Source organism: Heptranchias perlo, chromosome 6 (genome assembly GCF_035084215.1).
Source record: "Heptranchias perlo isolate sHepPer1 chromosome 6, sHepPer1.hap1, whole genome shotgun sequence".
NCBI lineage: Eukaryota > Metazoa > Chordata > Chondrichthyes > Hexanchiformes > Hexanchidae > Heptranchias > Heptranchias perlo.
The window spans coordinates 84352321-84371556 of record NC_090330.1 but is presented as its reverse complement, the minus strand read 5'-3'; the positions used below and the strand labels follow the sequence as shown (position 1 = coordinate 84371556).

The following is a 19236-nucleotide window of genomic DNA, read 5'->3' as shown; positions in this document are numbered from 1 at the left end:
TCATAGGAACAACTTGTTTGTTTATCTCGTAACAACAGAATGCCATCCAGCATGGGAGACCTAGAGAAGGATAAAATATTTAAAATGACAAAAGAAATAAGTTTTCCTGCAAATTTGGTTCACTGCCATGTATTTAGTAATATATGGTCCACATGTGTATTGAACAGTGTACGTTAATAATGTAGACAAATATATTTGAGTTGTTTGTTATAATTTTTAGGAGGTTTTAGGAATAATTCATTGTTTTCTGCTTTCATGAAAATTGTTGGTATGAATTAAGGGTATTATGCTGCTGTGATGCTGAGAGCAGGTTTATCTCAATACATGGATGAGAGCGGTTATATCATATAATCTTACAGCACACAAGGAAGCAATTCAGTCCATCATATCTGTATTGGCTCTTTGAAAGAGCGAACCAATGACTCCCCTACTCTTTTCCCATAGCCCTGCAAATTTTTCCCTTTCGAGTGTATATCTAATTCCCTTTTGAAAGTTACTATTGAATCTGCTTCCACCATCCTTTCAGGCAATGCATTCCAGATCATAACAATTCGCCGCTTAAAACAAATTATCTTCATCTCCCCTCTAGTTCTTTTGCCAATTATCTTAAATCTGTGTTCTCTGGATACCGACCCTCCTGCCAGTGGAAACAGTTTCTCCTCATTTACTCTATAGAGCCAGAAATTGTTGCAACGGCTGATCTCGAGGCGAATGACGTTAATTGGACATTTTACCTCACTGTTCACAGCTCACTATATTTGCGCCGCAAATTGCTGGAACGTCATTAGGAAAACAGTGCAGCGATATCAATGTTGCATCTGAGTCCTCGTGAACATCGTGCCCAATGGCTTATCTCCTTGACCAATGAAAGAAAAAGATAGAGAAAGAAACAGAGCAAATGACGGAAAAGGAAATAGGGTGAATTAGAGTCAAATTAGAACCAGAAAGAGAAATAAAGAGAGGGAAGGACAGAATGGACAAAGAGAGAGAAAAAGAGACAGAACAGAAAAGTAAGAAAAAAATTAAAAAGAACAAGCAGAAGAAGAGGATATTGTAACCCGATTGCATTTGGGAATTGTTGTTTTGGTCCTTGAGAAATTAATGAGTGAACGGCAGGGTAGATGTGTGAAATATGTAAACACTCTTGACCCATGAAGTATAGAACTAACGTCCCCATACAGCATGATCAGGAACAGTGGCACTGCCTTCATAGGAACATAGGAATTGCTAGATGAAGAAAGACCAAGGTCCATCTAGTTCACCATCTACCATCTTGGTAGTCACATGATACAATGATAATGGGGTTGTTGACTAATCATGGCAATCAATTCCTATCAATTAGTCTACAACAAAACCAGAAATGACACGAGGAAAATCCCAGTGGTGAAGATATTTGGGAACCATAAGTCCAAAGTCACCTTTTTCCTCCCAAGCATGTTACACTCACCATACAAGTCTCAAATTGCTCATGTACAGTATCCCAAAATGTTATTTTCTGAAAGAAATCCAACTAATTTGCATTTCTGACTGTCAAAACAGCTTTGTATCCTGAAAATTATTGCATTCTGACACTAACAGGAGTGTGGCTGGCACGACTGACACAAAAATACTGCCAAGTCAGATGAAAAGTTTAAAAAACCTTCAAGAGCAATTCAGTCCTGCTGGAGTGAGAATCCACAGCTGCATTGATCCCTTTCTGAGCCTTCAATATTGAGTTTCATGTCGGGACTACAAATCACAACATTAACGGGGTCCTTACGACATGAATTACCAGCCCTAAATGGCTGCAGTGAGATTAAATTGCAATAATGTTGTAAATCCAGCAATTAATTTCTATGGGGAGCCTCATGGCAAGATGGTAATGACAGAGTGGTGCAAATTGTCCAGGATATTTGTGGAGAATTGGAACTCATGGCATATCGCTTCTTCACCACAAATTGCTGGATTTTTTACGAACTAATAATGGTGAGCACGTTGATGCAACATTATTTTTCCAGCAATTTCTGGCCAATTACCTCTATTAAATCTCCCATGAACCTTCTCTGCTCCTAGGAGAACAATCTAAGCTTCTCCAGTGTCTCCATATAACTGAAGTCCCTCATCCCTGGTACCACTCTAGTAAATCTCTTCTGCACCCTCTCTTATGCCTTGGCATCCTTCATAAAGTGTGGTGACCAGAATTGAACACAATACTCCAGCTGAGGCCTAACCAGTGTTTTATAATGGTTTAGCACAGCCATCTTGCTTTTGTACTTTATGCCTCTACTAATAAAACCCAGGATCCCATGTACTTTTTTTTAACACCCTTCTCAATTTGTCCTGCCATCGTCAAAGGTTTGTGTACAGACACCCCCAGGTCTCTCTGTTCCTGCACTCCCTTTAAAATTGTACCATTTAATTTATATTGCCTCTCCTCTTTCTTCCTACCAAAATGTATCACTTCACACTTCTCTGCATTAAATTTCATCTGCCATGTGTCTGCCCATTTCATCAGTCTATCTGTGTCCTCCTGAAGTCAGTTACTATCCTCCAAATTGTTTACTATGTTTCCGAATTTCATGTCATCCGCAAACTTTTAAATTATACCCGCTACACCCAAGTCCAGGTCATTAATGTATATCAAAAAGAGCAATGGTCCGAATACTGACCCCCAGGGAGCACCACTATATACTTTCTTCCAGGCTGAAAAACAACCGTTCACCACTACTCTCTGCTTTCTGTCCCTTAGCCTATTTTGTATCCACACTGCCACTGTCCCTTTAATCCCATGGGCTTTAATTTTGCTAACAAGTCTATTATGTGGTACTTTATCAAATATCTTTTGAAAGTCCATTTATATAACATCATCCGCACCACTCTCATCAATCCTCCCTGTTACTTCATCAAATTACTCAATCAAGTTAGAACTCAAACACAATTTTCCTTTAACAAATCCGTGCTGATTTTCATTTATTAGCCCATAATTTTCCAAGTGCCAATTCATTTTGTCCCAGATTATTGTCTCTAAAAGTTTCCCCACCAATGATGTTAGGCTGACTGGCCTGTAATTGCCGGGTTTATCTCTCTCCCCCTTTTTGAACAGGGATGTAACATTTGCAATCCTCTGGTACTGGAGAACTGGAAGATTGTAGCCAGAGCCTTAGCGATTTCCACCCTTACTTTCCTCAGGAACCTCTTATTCCCTTTTTTAGACCTCCTCTGTACTTTCTGTATTCAGCCTGGTTCTCTATATCGTTAGTCATCCAGGGAGCTCTAGCTTTGGATGCCCTTCCTTTCTCCCTCGTGTCTAATCTGTACCCAGACCATCTCTTCCATGAAAGCCTCCCATGGTTCACTTGCTATTTTGCCTACCAATTTTTGATTCCAATCCACTTGGGCATGATCCCATTTAACTCACTGAAATTAGCCTAACTCCAGTTAAGTATTATCACATTGGATGTTCCTTGTCCTTTTGATCACTGTGCCCCAAATGCTCCCCCACTGAAACATGCTCCACTTGCCCCATTTCATTCCCCAGAACTAGATCCAGCACTGCTTCCTTCCTCGTTGGGCTGGAAACACACTGTTCAAAAAAGTTGTCTTGTACACATTTCAGGAATTCCTCCCTCTTTTTGCCTTTTACACCATTACGGTCGCAGTCTATATTGGGTTAATTGAAGTCCCCCATTATCACTACTCTATAGTTCTTGCATCTTTCTGAAATTTGCTTGCAAATTTGCTCCTCTATTTTCTTCCCTTTATTTGGTAGCCTATAGTATACACCCAGAAGCATAATAGCTCCTCTATTGTATCTTAATTCGAATCAAATAGATTCTGTCTTTGACCCCTCAGCTACATCATCCCTTTCCAATGCCATAATAGTCTCTTTGATCAATACTGCCCCCACCCCCCCCAACTTCCTTTCCTTCCCTATTTTTCCTGAATACCTTGCAGCCAGAAATATTAAGTACACAATCCTCCCTTTATTTGAGCTAGGTCCCTGTTATTGCCACTATGTCATAGTCCCATGTGGCGACTTGAGCCTGCAGCTTACCAATCTTATTTACTACGCTACATGCATTTATGCACACGCACTCCAAACTCATCTTAGACTGTCTCACATTTGCACTGTCCGATCCCTCCTATTTTGGAACTATTCCTTATTCTAATGCTATTTGTCCCACCCAGTCCTATGTGCACCTTGTTTCTCCTCTCTAATGTTTCATCCTGGTGCCCACCCCCCTGCCAAATTAGTTTAAACCCTCCCCCACAGCACTAGTTAACCTCCCCGCGAGGACAGTGATCCCAGCTCTGTTGAGATGCAACCCGTCCGTCTTGAAGAGATCCCTCCTGTCCTAGAACTTGTCCCAATGTCATAAACTAAAGTAGAATGAATAGCTTTGCTGATCATTCGAAGATATAGTCCATTCTGTCTCATCAAAAGCCTGTGTTCACAGCCAGCTAAGTTGCCAAAGAAAAGCTTCAGCTTCATGGCTGAGTTTTGTTAATGTAAATCTGCAACTTAGTTTTAAATATTGACTACTTGACTTGGTTGTAGACAATGCAGAGATAATATCAAGGGATCAGGGGAGTTAACATGAGCCTCAGTTGAAGCCACAGGGCACCTATCTTGGTAATTTTGTGAGACTCTACTCCCAGCACGGAGTCTCGTTAGAGGGGTTGCAGAATAGTGTCGAAGCCTAATCTCTGACTCATCCTCCTGTCTAGTGATACTCCAATGTGGGAGTGGGACTTTTCAAAATTACCTCTATATTCTAAATAGTACCATTCCTTGAGCAAATAATCCAGGCTGACACTTCAGTGCAGTCCTGAGGGAGTGATGCACTGTCGGAGATGCTGTCTTTTGGATGAGACGTTAAACTGTCTGCCTTCTCAGGTGGATGTGAAAGATACCATAGCACTATTCAAAGAAGAGCAGGGGAGTTCTCCCAGTGTCCTGGCAATATTTGTCCCTCAAGCAACATCAATAAAACAGATTACCTAGCCATCTATCTCATTGCTGTTCGTGGGACCTTGCTGAGCGCAAATTGGCTACCACATTTCCCTACATTACAACAGTGAGTGCACTTCAAAAGTACTTCATTGGGTTTGGACATCCTGAGGTTGTGAAAGGTGCTATATTAAATATAAGTCCTTTACTTTCCTTTCCTATAAGGGATGAAATTCTTCTTTTAACAATCAGTAGAATGCTTTTCTCCATAATTAATGACCAGCTAAAAAAATTGCATTCTCAGAAATCTCACAAAGTTAATCTCTCTCCTTGTCTTTCCTGAAGGCAGTGAATCATACTGGGGTATGGTTGGACAGATGGTGGCAGCCCTTCTGTACCTTACTGTGAGCCTGGAGAATGAATGTTAGTGGACGGTTTAATTATCACAAACACGTTTGTCCTTACATGGATAGAAACCAATGAAGAGCAATCAGGAGCAGGAACCAGCACTAATCCCTCATCTCATGGAACCCAGGGACACTGAGATCAAGGCACCACCAAGGCTGAGATTGACAACCTTAGAACTCAATTAAATGTATGCACAATTTGGATCCAAAAATAAGTTCAAAAATGAGTCTGCAAATGAAAAAAATGACTTGCACTTGTGGGAAAACTGAGTTTGGAATGTCTTCATTTCCATTTAATACTAAACAGAACCTCAGGAACATTCTTAACTCAAGTGATAGTTGGTTAGACTTTGACCTTTTCTTTAATATTATACAGTTCACTGCATCTTACAATGGAACTAACAAATTGTTAATCCAAACAAGAATCAAAAGTTTCATCAAAGAAGCAAGTAAAACACTCCTGAAATTATCCAATAAAAATGTAACTGCACATTTTCTTCCTTTTTCTCTTATTTCTTAAAATATCTTTTCTAATGTATTTTAAATTTTTTTTAAATGGTGATTTATTCAGAAAATATCACTAGCCAAGCATAACCAAGTACCTGCAGTACATCCAAATTAGTGGAGTCCAACACAGGAACACTTGTAATCTTCTTCTACTTAGTTTAGTAGGCAACCATCCTGTGTGTGAGAGAAGGGAACAACTTACTGTCGAGATTTCTTTTTAAACAGGCACTTAGCAATACAGAAATTCAGTATATATTTAACATGGTTCATGCCCGATTACAGATTCTAGGCTTCATGTTTGGTGTAGTTGGTCTTGGGTCAGTGCTTGCTGCTACGCTGTCTAAAGAATGGAAAATAACAAGCAGAGCATCTTCAGTGATCACAGCTACTTGGGTCTTCCAAGGCCTTTGGACAAACTGTGCTGGAAATGCTCTTGGATCTGTTCACTGCCGGGAACACCTCACTTTGTTCAAGTTGGAGGGTAAGCCTTGTTTTCAGCTTCGTTGGTTTTCGTTGTCAGATTTTAATCATGGTTCATTATCTATTTTAACAATATCTAAAAAGACAAAAAAGAAGTTAATAATGTTAGAACATAATTTGTACAGCATAAAAATGTGAATCCGTATGTTTCCTAATAAATATATTGGTTTCCTAAAACATTTATTAAGTTTAAATATTTTTCATGAGGACGAAAGACTTGAGTAAGGCATCCGGGAATCTGAATATTTAATAAGTTACTGTAGAAACATGCCAAGGAAGAGTCAGCAGCAAATCTAGAATTCGGCATTGCTACTTTCTACAAATCATCCCTTGAAATGTTTTATTTATGAGGTCGGCGTGGAATAAAGGCACAAAGGAACATTCTCCCTACTTTCACTTATTCCCCTCCACATTGGCCCATTGTATCCACAATATCATCCTCATTCCAGGGAAAGGAGACTTTAGCTCCTGGACACCAGGCAAGGTGTCAGTGACACCTCCTGGTAGACAAAAAGGAAGCAGAAATAACATTACTATTATCAGTTTCTTTTCCTTCTCCCAGAAACTGGTGAATTTTTCCTTTAAGAAAAATGTGAATCTGAAGGCTAGTTAATATTGTGATTTGAGCTTGGGGCTCTAAGTTAAGAATCAATGGTTCTAGAGCTGTTGTTATCAGGTAACACTAGGAATATTTATTAGGGTTAGTTCTCCATTGATATGAACCACAAAAATAACCAGTGAAATGAGCTTTGCTTCCAACTGTTAACCTGTTTAATTTAATTGGGTTAGAATCATAGAATCATAGAAGTTTACAACATGGAAACAGGCCCTTCGGCCCAACATGTCCATGTCGCCCAGTTTATACCACTAAGCTAGTCCCAATAATGTATCTATTAAAATAATGGACAGAGTGACTAAGAATGTGTTTGGCTAACATTGACAACAGTAATTTCTAAGTTTACAACTTTTCCGATACAACTTACAGATTTCATATCCACAATGTGGGGTGGGGGAAGGGAAGAAAGCGAAATAGGGAGGGGACTGGCTGGTTTTCCCGGGTGTTTTGCACACAGACACGCGCGAGATACAAGCTTTTCATGTGCAGATTTTGTAGGTGTTTTCAGATTATAATTTATAATAATTGGTATTTTAGTCATATGAAAAAGATTGTTTTAATTTGTACTCAATGTTATTATATAGCTGGGATATGTGAGCTCCCCAACGGCTTAATTAGTAAATGCAGTGAGAGGTTGATGTTTAATCCGCAAGTTGTTCTGTTAGTTGATGTCATCCTGGCTATAATTGGCCTCAGTGCACCTGGTCTATCGAGGAGTAAAACAAAAATCACTCAGAGTTCATGCAACTGACCACTGCAACTTTCATTGGAAAATGGGCAGACAATGGGAGAAGATTGAGTTCAGCAGTGATGCCCTCCACAGTCAAATAGCCTATTAACACTTCACTGTTTAGGCTTATACATGAAGAACATCCACTTGCGTGAGGTACTTGAGGGTGGGCATCGTTCATTGAATCAAGAGACTTGGGAAAAAAATAAAACCTGTGCTATTCGGAATGTGGCTGATTTTCAAACTGGGTGTACACCAGGCAGGCAGAATGATCACATTGCCCATCGATGGCACCAGTGAGAGGCCCAAACCATTTTAGTGGTCAGATCTCATCTGCGTAGTTTTAGCCAGTTGGCAGAGTTCAACATGATCGGGGAGGGGGGCAGTGGGAAATCTGACTACTCCCCCACAGAACTGAGCTGGAAGTCAAAATTTAAAGGGTGGGGAGGGACGGCAGCCCTGGGAGAGGCACTGAGCAGCCGGCAGCAAGTGGGAAGATTTTTGTGGCACCAGGTCGTATATTCTTGTTCCTCCTGACCGCACAAAAATAATTTAAAAAACTTACCTGCAATGTTTCCAGAGTGGCCTCCTGTAGCCCCTTTAAGAACTGGTGGATAAATTGCTCTACATTCAGCACCGATGGGTGGATAAACTGCTCTACATTCAGCACCGATGGGTGGATAAACTGCTCTACATTCGGCACCGATGGGTGGATAAACTGCTCTACATTCGGCACCGATGGGTGGATAAACTGCTCTACATTCGGCACCGATGGGTGGATAAACTGCTCTACATTCGGCACCGATGGGTGGATAAACTGCTCTACATTCGGCACCGATGGGTGGATAAACTGCTCTACATTCGGCACCGATGGGTGGATAAACTGCTCTACATTCGGCACCGATGGGTGGATAAACTGCTCTACATTCGGCACCGATGGGTGGATAAACTGCTCTACATTCGGCACCGATGGGTGGATAAACTGCTCTACATTCGGCACCGATGGGTGGATAAACTGCTCTACATTCGGCACCGATGGGTGGATAAACTGCTCTACATTCGGCACCGATGGGTGGATAAACTGCTCTACATTCGGCACCGATGGGTGGATAAACTGCTCTACATTCGGCACCGATGGGTGGATAAACTGCTCTACATTCGGCACCGATGGGTGGATAAACTGCTCTACATTCGGCACCGATGGGTGGATAAACTGCTCTACATTCGGCACCGATGGGTGGATAAACTGCTCTACATTCAGCACCGATGGGTGGATAAACTGCTCTACATTCGGCACCGATGGGTGGAATGTGTCCACTGGCACCTGATTATTGCATCGGGGTCCTACAAATGGCATAGGACCCTAATTTAAGTATTTTAATAAGGCTCGCGCCAGTTTCAAGTGGGAGCGCTGGCTGCTCATTTTGAGCATCACTTAGAAATAGAGTCTGGTGCACCTTGGGCAGCCAGTGGGCAGTAGCATTTTATAAAAACTTTTGTCTGCTTACTGCCCTGTTATTCAGCATGAAAATTGCACACAATGGCCAGCCGACCAGCAAAGTAAGTTGCTTCTCAGGGCCCCACAAAAATAATTGAATATTTGCGGGCCTGTTCTCTTCTATCACCCATGGAAGTGGTCGGAGCCTGCACTGCGCAGGCTCTAACCAGTTTTTTTCTGTTAATTCAGGGGATGTGGGCGTCGCTGGCAGGGCCAGCATTTATTGCCCATCCCTAAATGCCCTTGAGAATGTGATGGTGAGCCGCCTTCTTGAACCGCTGCAGTCCGTGTGGTGAAGGTTCTCCCACAGTGCTGTTAGGTAGGGAGTTCCAGGATTTTGACCCAGTGACAATGAAGGAACGGCGATATATTTCCAAGTCAGGGTGGTGTTTGACTTGGAGGGGAACGTGCAGGTGGTGTTGTTCCCATGTGCCTGCTGCCCTTGTCCTTCTAAGTGGTCGCGAGTTTGGGAGGTGCTGCTGAAGAAGCCTTGGCGAGTTGCTGCGGTGCATCCTGTGGATGATACACACTGCAGCCACAGTGCGCCAGTGGTGGAGGGAGTGAATGTTTAGGGTGGTGGATTGGGTGCCAATCAAGCGGGCTGCTTTGTCCTGGATGGTGTCGAGCTTCTTGAGTGTTGTTGGAGCTGCACTCATCCAGGCAAGTGGAGAGTATTCCATCACACTCCTGACCTGTGCTGTGTAGATAGTTCCTACCTAAAATGGCAATTGGGGTCCTATTTATGCCATAAAACCACAATTTCCATATTAAAAGGTGCCTATCGCCTGAATCAGGTATGTGCTTTTTATTATTTCAAAAATATACTTTATTCATAAAATCTGCAAGGTACATAGTACAATCCAAATATCACAATTCAAACAATATAATTCAGATCATACATGATGAATACATTCCATGACACTTTAGGGTCCCAAATTGCACTTACAATCAATACTGATTACAGTTACATTACAGTACATTAATTACTGTCCTTACACATTCATCCCAGGGGCGTTTTACTTGGATTCTAGCCCCTCAGTATACAATGGTAGGAGGGCCCTAAACTGTGGCCTTTCTCCATTGGGCCTTTGTAGTGGCTGCACCCAACTTCAGTGTGTCCCTCAGCATGTGGTCGTGGACTTTGGAATGTGCCAGTCTGCAACACTCGGTCGTGGACAGCTCCTTGCACTGGAGGATCAGCATGTTTCGGGCAGACCAAAGGGCGTCTTTCACCAAGTTGATGGTCTTCCAGCAGCAGTTGATGTCTGTTTCATTGTGTGTCCCTGGGAACAGACCGTAGAGCACAGAGTTCTGTTACCGAGCTGCTCGGGATGAACCTCGACAAAAACCACTGCACCTTTCTCCATACCTTCTTTGCAAAGGTACATTCCAGAAGATGGGTGACAGTCTCGTCCCCACTGCAGCCGCCTCGAGGACAGCGTGCGGTAGCGCTGAGACACACGGTGTGCATGAAGGATTTGACGGGAAGGGCCCTTCTCACCACCAGCCAAGCTACGTCTTGATGCTTGTTTGAAAGTTCTGATGATGAGGCGATCTATTAAATGACTTTGACGTCTGCTTGGGGAACCATCCGACAGGATCCACCATCTCCTTTACCCGCAGGGTCTCCAGGACGTTATGTGCAGACCACTGCCTGTTCGACTTGTGGTCAAAGATGTTTTCCCACACAAACTTTTCTACGAGAGACAGGTGGGGCAGAATGGTTTGACACCAGGCAGTAAGCCCCTTTTAAAATGGAGCCGGTTGAATCACCGGTGTTAATGAGGTGGTAAGGCTACCGACCACATTTTAAAGTCATTACCACCCCATTAAGGCAAAGCGAGGGCACTCAAAATCAACCCCCATCTGTTTTCAGAAGAACGTTTTTTGTGTATGGACCATTACTAAATTCTATTATTTCTAATTGGTTAAGAATTTATTGTCTTTTTGTTTTTCAGCTTTCAAATTAGTTATTTTCAGCCCTATTTCACCATCACCATGCAGCATTAACATTCCACCAAAAATGATGCAGAGCTAATTTAATTTCTCAAAAAAAGTCCAGTCACATTCCAGACAGTGGTCATGACAGTTACACCCCACAACCAATAAGCTACTTTTGACATGTAGTTACTGTTGTTATGTAGGCAAATGTGGCAGCCAATTTGTGCACAGCAAGGTCCCACAAACAGCAAATGAGATAAGTAACCAGTCAACCTAATGTGATGGTGTTGGTTGAGGGAGGAACACCTGCAGACGGGGCCTCAATTTAATGTCTCACCCAAAAGTCAGCACCTCTGACAATGCAGCACTCTCTCATTATTGCTCAGAAGTGTCAGTCTAGTTTATTATGAGTTCAAGTGCTAGAAAAGGACTTGAACCCACAACCTTCATGACAGAAGTACAGGAGTACGACTACTGAGCCAAGTGGCTGTTCTGTTTCTGATAGGCTGTTGTTATCCTCCTCTGTCTTCTATTCCTTATCATCCTTCTATGCCATAGCTGCTTTCTTCCACCTCTACAACATTTCCACCTCTGTCCTTACTTCTGCCCTTTTCCCATTGAATCCCTGGTTCATGTTTTCATCACCTCGCGGCTTGGCTTCTGTAATGTCTAGACAGCCTCCCGGCCTTAACCTTCTACAAGCTACAGCTCGATGAAAATACTGCAGGCTGCATCCTCACCTGCACAAAACCCCATATTCCCATCCTCTGTTCATTCATGGGATGTGGGTGTCGCTGGCCAGGCCGGCATTTATTGCCCATCCCTAATTGCCCTTGAGACGGTGGTGGTGAGCCGCCTTCTTGAACCGCTGCAGTCCGTGTGGTGAAGGTTCTCCCACAGTGCTGCTAGGTTACAATGTACAGCACAACTCTACCATTCCGCCAATCTGCTCTGGGGCATATTGCAGACAACCCCTGGTACATCTGAACTATTGCTCAAGCACACTCAATGTTTGCTTGATGATGATTCTGCCAATTGAATACACTTTGTTTTAGGACTTTTGCTGGGGATATGGAAGCTGTGTAGCAGTGTCATCAGCCATATTTTGAGTGGTTGACACATAACTCCAAGGGTTAAATACCATGGAATAAATATAAAAGCCCATGTTTCATTGAAGATATGACTGTAAACTCCCTGAAAACAGTGAAAGGAACAATTTGCTTTTCTATAGTTCTTCATGTACATGAAGATGGATGCACTTTACATGAAGAAGGAAAAGCAGTGGACAGCAATGAGGAGGAGAAATGGAGAGGATTAGGATGGTGGTAAAGACAGTCAAAGAGTAGGGCTTTGAGGAGATTTTTAAACGCAGGTGGCAAGTTGGAGGGAACAAGGAAAATATAATGGCTGAATGAGATACCTCTGACGGTGGAGCAGAGGGAGTTGGGAACAAGAAATAATCAGTATCAGAGGAACAGAGGTGTCGTGTGGGCATGGGACTGCAAGAGACTGCCTAGGAAGGGTGGGGCAAGACCATGGAGGCATTTGAAAGCAAGGATAAGAATTTTGAATTCAACTCACTGGTGCATGGGGAGCCAGTGAAGCTTTCAGAGGATGGGAATATGGGGTTTTGTGCAGGTGAGGATGCAGCCTGCAGTATTTTCATCCAGTTGTAGCTTGTAGAAGGTTAAGGCTGGGAGGCTGTCTAGACATTACAGAAGCCAAGCCTCGAGGTGATGAAAACATGAACCAGGGATTCAATGGGAAAAGGGTAGAAGTAAGGACAGAGGTGCAAATGTTGTAGAAGTGGAAAAAAGCAGTTTTGGTAAAGGAACAAATGAAGAGGAAGAAACTCTACTCATGGTCCAGCAGTACACCAAGGTTCTGCAGCCCCTAACTAACATGGCTTAATGTGGCACTTGGGGAGGTTGATGATGTTAAAGCCTGAGACATTTAAGTGCTTATAAGAACATAAGAACATAAGAAATGGGAGCCAAAGGGGATTGCTTCACTTTTGCTAACATTAAGCTGGAGAAATTTTGGATCTTCAGGTCGTAATGTAAGATGAGAGTGTAGCAGCAATCTTTGATTCAATGGAGAAGGAAGACAGTTAGAGCTGTCTGCCTTCTCCATACTTGGAAACTGATCCCATGCTTTCAGATGATATCACCAAAGGATGGTATGTAAATTACATTCAGAAGCACCATGGATGGAGTCCTGGGGTACAGTGAAGGTGACTGTCTGGCCAGAGAATAAGAGGCCATCTGAGGTGATTTAATACTGTAGAGGTGGCCTTCAGAGAAAAGTCATTTGAAGAGGATAGCATGGTCGACTGTTGAAAATGCAAAGAAGTTGAGGACGATGAGAATGAGGAGAGACTGAGATCCACAGTCACACTGGATCTTACTTTTGATTTTGACCAGTACAGTCTTGGTACTGTGGCAAGGCAAAAGCCAGATTGAAGATTCTCAAACTAGGAGTCGTGGGAGATTTGGAAACATAGTTGCACAGCAACAACACATTCCAGGACTTTGGTAAGAAAAGGAAGGCTGGAAGTGTGTGGGCGTTGGAAATAATGGAGGAGATAAGGGTAGATTGTGAGGAGAGGGTGATAACAATAGATTTTAAAGATATAGGGAAAGTGTCAGAGGATAGAGACAGATTAATAATGTGTCAGAAAAAATGGGTCTGAGAAGGTGAAGTTAGGTGGCCAGGGGCTGGGACAGGACAAGATTGAGTGCGCAAGTGGTAGTCTTTATGGATGAGATGAGTGTTTTGATGGGGACAGGGAAAAAAGCTGTTACGATTGTAATGGATCAGGCTTCAGTTGAGCGAGGGACAGGAGGGAGGGCTAAGAGTTGGGGGGGGGCAGTGAGTTGAAGGATAACCTGGGGGGGGGGAAGCAGCAGCTATATGCATGGCCTTGATTTTGGACACAAAAAAACACCACGTGGACCCCTAATTATAAGGAATATTCTGTCATCCAGCACTGCCAACAAGGAACACATGTTGGGAAATTGCATGCTGCATTCCTGTGATTTCCTGAGATACACTCACTACGAGCATCACTCCCCACTGGAAGCACTGGATCACAGAATTACCCTAAAATTAAGGTAATTAGGGTAAATACCCCTTTTGAGTCTCAGCTGAGGATGGAGGGTGCTGAGGAGAGAAATAGGAGAATACGGATTGTAGTGGATAAGAGGAGTTTCAAGTTGTTACTGCTTTGCTGGAGTAGTGAGCTGTCTTGACTACGGCGAGGGAGTAACATTACATCTTTATGTTGTCCAACCAGGTCTGGTGGACATGCCAGGCTAGTTATTTGCCAAGTGTGTTCGAGCTTACAGGATTAGAGACTGCAAAGACGACTGTTGTATTAGAGGAGCAGTGGATGTGGGAGAACATTGGGAATCCGAGGAAGGGTCAAATGTGGATGCAAGACAGTTGTAGAGATTGATTTAAATTTCTATATCATCGCGGGTAGCAGGCCAGAGGAGAGGGAATTTGGAGTTTAAGAGGGCACTTGAGAGTGAGTTGTAGGGTATTTTTTTCCAGGATGGAAAGTGACAGTCAAGGGGTTTGGGACAGACAGGGACATATGCAGCATAATGGAGATGAGGAATTCAGGTGCATAATTCTTTGATGGTGACTGGCATGGTTTTTTTGTTGATGAATACAGATCATGTTGCACAGGTAGTTAAGTGGCTGTAAGGATGCAGCTGATGACACCATGTGCTCTTGAAAGGCTATATATTTCCTAAAATGCTGCCAGCCTCTCCTGGTACTGTCGAATCCTGGAGTTGATGTAATGTATTTACCCAGCATGTTGAAATAGGCTTTTATTAGTGCTGATGTTACTCCATGGTTGCAGGTCTCCATCCAGGACATGGCATTGTTTTCTGACAAAATCCTGAATGGAAGTGTGGCAGAGCACAGTTTCTGATCACACGGCGAGTGGAGACCCCCCCCCCCAAACTAATTTTTGAAGTCGGCCTAATTTCGATAACGACAGTATGATAGAGCATTATAAACAAAGATAATTGGGAGCTCACCATTGGGAGGGAAGAACTAACATGCAGGATTTAAAGACTTCAAAGGGAACATCACATCAAAAATTGTTTCGTAAGCAGAACTTAAAGTTTTCTCTTAACAAATATCTGTTAGGTTTGTAGGGAAGATTCTCAGAAGAGTGCTTCTACATGAAGTTAGGCATGAGAAGGGAGGCACTGTTTATATCAGAATGACTCTGCTGACACAGGACCCAACCAGTGACAGGAGGAGGCCAGAGCAATATATATATATTTTCATAAAATGTACTTCAATCATAAAATTCCAGAGCAATATATGCTAATAGAACCACTCCATGCAAGGCAACCCAGTGCCAGAAAAGGTTTAATGACTTTGCTCGGGTAGGTGGAGTGAGCCTTTGGGTAGTGGTAGCATCCCCGCCTGTGAGTCAAAAGGGTCAACGTTTAAACCCCATTCCAAACAGTCCTGGTGAGTGGAGCTCTGGCTCTGGGTTGGCCAGTGGGATACTCGAGTGTGTGGGTAGCTCCCCTTCATCGTATAGGGGTTGTGGGAGCCCATAGAACACTTCTGCCGTATAGGACTAACCACCCTGGTATAAAAATGGTTAAGGCCATGGAAGGGGAGTTCACGTTGCAGCCTATCAGACTGTTAATCATCCTGCAAATCTTTCCACTACTCCACACTATTCTCCAAGGAAAGTGTGTGAAGATACAAAAGCAACAACAATCAGGGTAGGCAAGGTAATAGGAATCAGCACCTTCCAAGAATGCACTGTACCAAGCATATCAACCAGTTACAGTTACCTCCCTCACATTATGTTAAAGTGCTTGAATTGCTTATCATCAATGGCCAGAAGCCAATATTGCCCTTTACACCCTCAGTCTTCACCTGAAAGTGTTCTTTCACTTACATCCTTGCACCGCAGTTTCTGAAATGTCCTCATAGAGTCATAGAGTTATACAGCACGGATAGAGGCCCTTCGGCCCATCGTGTCCGCGCCGGCCATCAGCCCTGTCTACTCTAATCCCATATTCCAGCATTTGGTCCGTAGCCTTGTATGCTATGGCATTTCAAGTGCTCATCCAAATGCTTCTTGAATGTTGTGAGGGTTCCTGCCTCCACAACCCTTTCAGGCAGTGAGTTCCAGACTCCAACCACCCTCTGGGTGAAAAAGTTCTTTCTCAAATCCCCTCTAAACCTCCCGCCTTTTACCTTGAATCTATGTCCCCTTGTTATAGAACCCTCAACGAAGGGAAAAAGCTCCTTAGTATCCATCCTATCTGTGCCCCTCATAATTTTGTACACCTCAATCATGTCCCCCCTCAGCCTCCTTTGCTCCAAGGAAAACAAACCCAATCTTCCCAGTCTCTCTTCATAGCTGAAGCGCTCCAGCCCTGGTAACATCCTGGTGAATCTCCTCTGCACCCTCTCCAAAGCGATCACATCCTTCCTGTAGTGTGGCGACCAGAACTGCACACAGTACTCCAGCTGTGGCCTAACCAGTGTTTTATACAGCTCCATCATAACCTCCTTGCTCTTATATTCTATGCCTCGGCTAATAAAGGCAAGTATCCCATATGCCTCCTTTTCCCTCAATTGAGGATTCCCTTCTATTGTGGTGAAAATAATTCTTGACCCGATCTGTCCCATTTCCTGTGCTTCAAGTTGTTGTTGTTATTTGCATGCGAAGGTGCTGGGAAAAGGCAGCTGGATGTAGATTTGGTGCAAATGTGCACTATATGTCACGGGGAGAACCGTCCTCCAGAAAGCAGAGTGGGGAGGGAAAGGTGTGTTTGGTGGTGGGATCACGTGGGAAGATGATCTGGTGAATACAGAGGCTGGTGGGGACCAAAGGGACTTTATCACAGTTCTGAGAGGAAAGAGACGGGGTCTACTTGAGGTCAAAACAGGAAGTGCTTAACTTTATTTAGAAGGAATCAAGCAAGACAAGAGATAGGTAAAACTAATGGACCACAGAGAATACAGATTCATAGTTAGATTAGGTAAATCCAGTGTGCTGTCAAACCTGGTTTACAAAGCTTACAATGTTTTTAAGCCTACCTGACCTCAATTTACATGTTTCAGGCACTCAGATTCTCCCCTCCTGGCCCACAAACTGTTTATATTTGTAACTGTTGTGAGAGTACCCAGCCCTGCACAGAGCTCTCTCCTAGGTTGGTTAGAGTTCCGCTATGCAGGAACCAAGCAATACAGTTTTGCCTGGCTAGAAATTAACTGTAAGCTTCCTCATTTAATGTATGCCAAACAAAAGCACAGCTGAACTTATGACATGTTGGGCAATTAATGTGTTTTACACCTTCGTTTTGTGACAAGGCATTTAGAATAGAACATAGGAATTTCTGTTACTCAGACATCAGCACCACAACTGAGTCACATATTTCTTTCAACAACAACTTGCATTTATATAGTACCTTTAAAGTAGAAAAACATTCCAAAAGTATGAGGAAAATGGATGCCAAGCCATAGGAGATTGGGGGGTGACCAAAAGCTTGCCTCTAAATGCTGGCTCCAAATGATAAAGGGAAGGCAGGTACAATAAATTGTTTTATATTAAGTGGGCTGGGTGGATTAGAGCCTATTATCAGCACTTTTATATTATAAAACTTCACCTGATGACAAGAGAATTGTGCATTTGGTGTCGGCTGCAGTTAAAAATATAAACTGCCTGGTTTATTCTGTGCTGGCAGCAGCAGCAACGATGCTTTTTTATACGGGTCTTATGAACTGCTGCCAGATTCTCTTGCTTTGTATCTACCCAACATCTGAAGGAGAAGATCACAGGGAGACCGATCTAGCACCACCCTCCTAAACAGTGTAGCTATTTAACGCACCAAATTAAGCTGCATTCACAAACCCTTGGTTCAAAAAAATCCAGTTTGAATCTGGAGATCAGCGCAGCTATTTCCAGTGTGAGCAGGACTGTAATTGAAGTTATTAACAATAGGTAAAATTCATTGAGATATGTCACAAGATTATTATTGCTACGTAAGTAGTTTAATGTAAGTAGTAGACAATGGAAATAGTTGTAATAAAATGCCAAACACAAAAAAAATCAAACATTACATTTTGTTTCCTGGATTGTAACAAATATGAAATGGTTCTGTCTTGTTTTGGTCTGGTGGTTCTACCTTTAAATCAGCCACAATACATGTGATTTAAAAAAAGCTACCTGCGCAACCTCAACCTATTTCTATACATACGTTGTGAAGGTCATTGTTAAAGTCTCAGTGTCAGCTCAGTTGATAGCACTTTTGCTTCTAAATCAGAATGTTTTGGATTCAATTCCCAATCCAGAGACTCCAGTGTAGCACTGAGGGAATGGCATCTTTTGGTTGAGACTCTCAAGTGGATGTAAAAGATCCCATAGCACTATTTTGAAGCAGAGCAGAGGAGTTCTCCCCAGTGCCCTAGCCAATATTATTCAACGTCACTAAAACAAATTATCTGGTTATTATCACATTTCTGTTTGTGGGACCTTGCTGTGCGCAAATTAGCTTCCACATGACAATAGAAATGCTTCATTGGCTGTAAAGCACTTTGGGATGTCCTGAGCGCTATATAAATGCAAGTTCTTTCTTTTCTTTCTTGGTAATAACCTTGAGAAGAAGTTTATTACAAATATATACAGGTCCCAAAAATCTGTGCAGGTTCTGTCGGTCTTCACTGTAACTTTGGTGGGTGGCTTTTGGAACTCACTGGAAAACAGCAGCAATCTGGTTTCTAGGATTTTCCAGCCTGTCTTGCACGCCTACCTGTACAAGGATTTTCAGGACCAGAGATTTTGTGATTGGTTAAGAGATAGTCATTACATATTTGCTTATTCATTGTTTATTTAAATAAATTTGCTCAATGTTTAAAATTGGAACAAGGTTCAATGTGATATTTTTTCACCTTTCAAGGATTGGAGTTATATATTGTAGAGGCATAAGAATAATTCCAGTAGCTTTAAAGTAATTGGCAGACCAGGATTTTCCATTCCAGTGTATTACTGAATGTTTAACATACTAAGGTTAACAAAGACATTATCAAGTCCTAGGAAGTTGGGCCTCACTTAGGTGATTGAAGATGAAAGTCCAG

At 42.6% G+C, this 19236-nt stretch overlaps 1 protein-coding gene across 3 annotated transcripts in view; it reads left to right on the top strand.

Annotated features, from left to right (window-relative positions):
* Positions 1 to 5945: 5945 nt before the first annotated feature.
* The window catches only part of LOC137323080 (claudin-10-like), a 55560-nt gene continuing 42269 nt past the window's right edge, over positions 5946 to 19236 (top strand). For all 3 annotated transcript variants that reach the window (XM_067986481.1, XM_067986480.1, XM_067986479.1), the window contains exon 1: positions 5946 to 6325. In XM_067986481.1, coding sequence (XP_067842582.1) covers positions 6106 to 6325 — 220 coding nt within the window. In that variant the 5' untranslated portion in view covers positions 5946 to 6105. The remainder of the gene's footprint in view (positions 6326 to 19236) is intronic.